Raw genomic sequence first — 4,991 nt, 5'->3', positions numbered from 1 at the left:
TCCCATGGTGGGATTGGAACCGTGTGTCGCCCCCTCCCCACTGCCTCCGGGCTGGCGAATGTCCCTCCCCCGTGCTGTCCCCGGGCTGGGAGCACTCCCTCCCTGTTGTCATTGAGGAGGGGACATCCCCCACGGCCTCCCCCGTGGTGGGAGGCATCGAGCCGGTGTCCCCAGAGCAGCGAGTGTCCCCCCCAGTGGTGTCCCGGTGGCAGGTGTCCCCTGTGGTGCTCCCGTGGAGGTGACCGTCCCCCCCCGGTGTCCCCGGGCTGGCGTGGTGTGTGGCGGGGGGCACACGGGGCGCAGCCGGTGACTCCTGCCCTGTCCCCACAGTCCTTCCAGGGCAGCCATGGCCGTGCCTATCTGTTTAACTCCGTGTGAGTACCCGGGGGGGGGGCAGGTGGTGGGCACCGGCGGGCACCCAGGGCTGCTCTCCTGGCCGTGCCGGTGCCGTGCCGGTGCCGTGGCAGTGGCCCAGCACCGCCTCTCGTGCGCAGGGTGAACGTGGGCTGTGGCCCGGCCGAGCAGCGGCTGCTGCTGACGGGGCTGCACTCGGTGGCCGACATCTTCTGCCAGAGCTGCAAGACCACCCTGGGCTGGAAATACGTGAGTGCCCCCACCCCGGCACACCCCTGCCCGGCACCCCGGGTACCCCCAGGCTGGGCACCCCAAACCATCACCTAGACACTCCCCCTGGGAACCCCTGGGTGAGCACCCCAAACCACAACCCAGGTACCCCAAACCCCTGGGCTGGGCACCCCACACCAAGACCTAGGCACCCCTGAGCACCCCAAAGCCGTATGGAGGCAGCCCCAGGCACCCCAACCCCAGGCCGTGGGTGGCGGGGGGGCGGCAGCCCCGGGGTCGGGGGTCTGAGGGTGTCTCCCCCAGGAGCAGGCCTTCGAGAGCAGCCAGAAGTACAAGGAGGGGAAGTTCATCATCGAGATGTCGCACATGGTGAAGGAGAACGGCTGGGACTGAGGGGCACGGCGGGGGCAAACCCTCCCAGTGGCACCCCCAGCCAGGGGGTGTCCCCTGCTGCCCCCCTGGAGGCCGTGGTGCCCATCACCGGTGTGAGGGGGGCTGCGGGGGCTTTTCTAGTGCAATAAAGGCTTTTTTTTTTTAGGAAGGTGCTGGGTGTCGCCCACCCCCGGCGCTGCCACCAACCCCGGCTCAGCCCTGGCACCCAGCCAGGGGGGTCCCTGATAGCCCCCAACTTGTCCCCCCTGCACCCGGGCTGCCCCTTCCCCTCCCCAAAGGCAGGAGCCACGGTCAGTGCGTTTATTGGAGGTGGGGAGGGAGGGACAGGGGGAGGGAAGGAGAGCTGGAGAGAGGGAAAAGAGGGAAGGATGGAAACTGGAGGGTGGTTGGAGGGAAAGAGGAAGGGAGGGGTGAAAAGGGAGGGGAGGAGGGAGGGAAGGAGAAAGGGAGGAGAGAAAGGAGGGAGGGACAAGGGATGGAGGGAGGGAAAAGGAGGAGGGATGGAAGGAGAGAAGGAGGGATGGAAGGAAGAAGGGAGGAAGGTAGGGACAAGGGAGGGAGGGAGGGCAGGAGGCAGGGAGATGGAGGGGTGAGAGGAGGAGGGCAGGAGGCAGGGAGGGAGGGCAGGAGGAGGGCAGGGCTCAGGGCTGGGGGTCGCTGAGGCGGCCCATGAAAAGGGGGACGCTGTGGGCGTCGTGCCAGAGGACGAAGAGGAAGGGGCGCAGGGCCTCCAGCAGCAGGACCGTGCGGGCCACCGAGGTGGCCATGGCTCCTGCTGCCTCCACACCGGCCTCGTCCAGCGCCAGCACTGCCCGGTGCCGTGCCGTGTCCACTGCCACCGCCGGGCCCCGTGCCAGCCCGCACAGCTCCGCGTCCAGGAACAGCCCAAAGTCTGCAGCACACGTCCTCAGCGCCAGCCCCGCGGGGACACGGGGGACGCCGGGGAAGGACAATGGGGATGCGGGTGCAGAGGGAGCACTAGGGACATGGGGGGCACTGAGGGGCCTTGGGGACACTGGGGATGTGGGGGACAGTGGGGGTGCATCAGGGACACTGGGGATATTAGGGGCAATGGGGGGCGTTGGGGGACACTAAGGAATGGGGGGGATATTGGGGTGACTGGGGATGCCAGAGACCGCAGGGGTAATATGGGGACACTGGGGACAAGGGGGACATCATGGGCAGTGGGGGCATGGGTACAGTGGGGCACATCAGGGGCACTGGGGACATGGGGGACAGCAGGGACACAGGGCTACTGGGGGACCCTGGGGACATCAGAGGCACAGGGACATTGGGGGCCCTGGGGACAGGGACCTGCACAGGCACTGGGGGGGGACAATCACATCCCACAGGGAGTGACGTCATCGCATGTCACCTCCTGCGTGGGAGGTGACGTCACCCGAGCCCACCCAGCCCCAGGGGTGCTGTCAGGGGCAGGTCCCCGGGGGGGATCGGGGTCTTACCCATGTCATGGACCAGGGCCACCACATCCAGGGCCAGGTCGAGGCGCAGGCGGGGCAGGGCCAGCGCGGTGGCCTGGGGGGGGGTGCGGGCCACCCGCCGCAGCAGCCCCAGGAAGGTGGGGGGGTCCAGCGCCCTCTCCAGCCCCCCCAGCGCCCCCAGGGGCCCCTGTGGCACCAGCACCACCAGGCTCAGCCCCTCGCTCAGCTGCAGCCGCCCCACCTGCGGGACAGACCCCCCCAGTGCCACCGTGGTGACCTCACAGCCTGGCACCCCCCCAGTGCCACCACTGTGACCTCACAGCCTAGCACCCCCCCAGTGCCACTGTGGTGACATCACAGCCTGGCACCCCCAGTGCCACCACTGTGGCATCACAACCTGGCACCTCCACAGTGCCGCTGTGGTGATGTCACAGCCTGCCACCCCTCCCGCCCCGGGTGCCACTGTGACAGGAGCTTGGCATCCTTCTTGAGTCCCGTGGCAGTGACGTCACAGCCTGCCACCCCCCTTATGCCAGGGCAGTGACGTCACAGCCCCCCCCATGCTGTGGCAGCGGGGTCTCAGCCGTTGGGGGGGGCCGTACCTGGACCTGCAGGCGGGAGTCGATGAAGGAGGCCACCGGGTACTTCTTGCTGGTCATGGTGGGCACCAGGCGAGGGGGGTGCCCGGGGCGCAGGAAGGGCAGCGACATTGTATTCTTGGCCTTCAGCGGCACGCGCCAGGCGGCTGCGGGGACACAGCACCGGGGATGGGGACACGGGGTGGCTGCCAACCAGGGCACCCCCGGGCTCGGCCCCACAACAGACCCCGAGAGAATCCTGGGGCAGATCCCAGAGCCCTTCCCCTGAGCGGGACCTGGGGCAGATCCCGGGGTAGATCCCGGGGCAGATGAGATCCCTGAGTCAACCCCCAGGGCAGATCCTGGGGCAGATCCCGGAGGAGATCCCTGAGTCAACCCCCAGGCAGATCCTGGGGCAGATCCCGTCTGGGGCCGTACCCTGGAGGTGGACGGCGCTGAGCAGCAGCAGGCGGGGGTCGGGGGGCATGGAGGGCAGGAGGCTGGGCAGGGCCCCCCGGCTGGCCTCGCGCACCCACTCGTTAACGTGCAGCAGGTCCAGGCTCTCGTTGCCACTCAGCGCCTGCGGCCGAGCGCCGTAGAAGCGCTGCGACTCGTTGAGGAAGCGTGTCCGGAGCTGCAGCTCTGCCCGGCGGCACGGCTGGCGTCAGCCCCGTGCCTACCCGGCATCGGCGGCCCCGCCAGCGCCCGGACCCCCCACCTCACCTGGGTGGTGGAAGATCTGCGTGGCGGAGAAGAGTCCAGGCGCGCTGGCGAGCTGCTGCAGGGTGCTGTGGATGCAGGCCAACCCCTGCGGGTACGCCAGGATGGCACCCAGGCGGTCACGGGTCTCGCCACGGGCACCTGCAGGCACAGGGGGATCTCAGTGGGGCACCCGTGGGTGCGCGGTGCTCTGGGTTGGGACACGGGTGGTGCCCACAGCAGAGCCCATAGCGGTGGTGAGGGCAGTGCCCACAGCAGAGCCCGTGGTGGTGCCCATGGAGGTGCCCACAGCAGAACCCACGGCAGAACCCACAGCAGAACCCGCACCAATGCCCATGGCAGAGCCCATAGTGGTGCCCATGGTGGTGCCCGTGGCAGAGCCCACAGCAGAGCTCACAGTGGTGCCCACAGTGGTGCCCACAGCACTGCCAACAGCAGGACCCACAGCAGAACCCACAGCCGTGCCCGCAGTGGTGCCCATGGCAGTGCCAATGGCGGTGCCTGTGGGCTGCCCCTCACCCAGCAGGAGGTGCGAGAGCCCCATGGCGACGTTGATGGGGGAGAAGAGCAGGTTGGCATCGGGCTGGGCAGCCTCCGCCATGTGCTGGTAGAAGCGGAGGGCGAAGGTGCCCAGTGCCTCGGCCACGGCCGCCTGCTGCTCCCCCGTGGGTGCCCCACAGTCCTCAGCCGGCTCCTCGTCCCCAGGGCACGGCAGGCACGATGGGGTGATGGTGCCCACGGCGCTGGGGGGGCTCTGGGTGATGCCAGGCACTGGTGCTGCCATGGTGCCGTTGGCTGTGGTGTCTGGCTCCTCGGGTGCCCCCCCAGCCTCCTCAGGGCTGGGGGTGTCTGTGGCCTTGAGGGGGGCACCCAAGCCAGGCAGGTCCTCAGGCTGGGCAGAGGGGGTGGGCACGGGCAGGAGGGGTGCCCCCACATCCCCTGGTGGGCCTGTGGCGGGATGGGGGGGCACCAAGGGTGGTGGGTCCTGTCTGAGCAGCTTCAACCGGCTGGGAGAGACCTCCAGTGAGGGCACCTGCGCACGGGGACCCGGTGAGGGTGGGCAGGGGGAACCCGGGCGCAGGGAGCCTGATGACCCTGGGCCACACTTACCGGGGTGACAGCAGCCATGGCTGTGGCCACCAGCCACAGCAGGGGCAGCCAGAGTGTCATGGTGGGCATCCTGGTGGGCATCCTGGTGGGCGAGCACAGGACAAGCGCTTGATGGGCACCCAGCGCCCCCCCCTTCAGCTCCCAGCGCCCCCCCTCCCCCCCC

General features: G+C 69.2%; 2 protein-coding genes across 2 annotated transcripts; one reads left to right on the top strand and one right to left on the bottom strand.

Moving 5' to 3' along the window:
* Positions 1 to 39: 39 nt before the first annotated feature.
* YPEL4 (yippee like 4) lies at positions 40 to 1,126 on the top strand (the record flags this gene model as incomplete). Its single annotated transcript, XM_014940650.1, has 3 exons — positions 40 to 374; positions 495 to 603; positions 889 to 1,126. Coding segments are annotated over 3 exons (534 nt in total), but the record flags the coding sequence as incomplete, so codon positions are not given.
* Positions 1,127 to 1,540: 414 nt separating this feature from the next.
* SERPING1 (serpin peptidase inhibitor, clade G (C1 inhibitor), member 1) lies at positions 1,541 to 4,936 on the bottom strand. Its single transcript, XM_014940651.1, has 7 exons — positions 4,829 to 4,936; positions 4,238 to 4,751; positions 3,722 to 3,859; positions 3,437 to 3,640; positions 3,023 to 3,165; positions 2,442 to 2,661; positions 1,541 to 1,870 (listed from the first exon to the last, which is right to left on the bottom strand). The coding sequence occupies exons 1-7, from the start codon at positions 4,907 to 4,909 to the stop codon at positions 1,620 to 1,622; spliced, it is 1,551 nt and encodes a 516-aa protein (XP_014796137.1). The 5' UTR covers positions 4,910 to 4,936; the 3' UTR covers positions 1,541 to 1,619.
* Positions 4,937 to 4,991: the final 55 nt, after the last annotated feature.

The sequence above is a fragment of the Calidris pugnax genome, unplaced genomic scaffold (assembly GCF_001431845.1).
Source record: "Calidris pugnax isolate Ruff unplaced genomic scaffold, ASM143184v1 scaffold98, whole genome shotgun sequence".
Lineage (NCBI taxonomy): Eukaryota > Metazoa > Chordata > Aves > Charadriiformes > Scolopacidae > Calidris > Calidris pugnax.
This window is presented reverse-complemented; position numbering and strand designations above follow the sequence as displayed.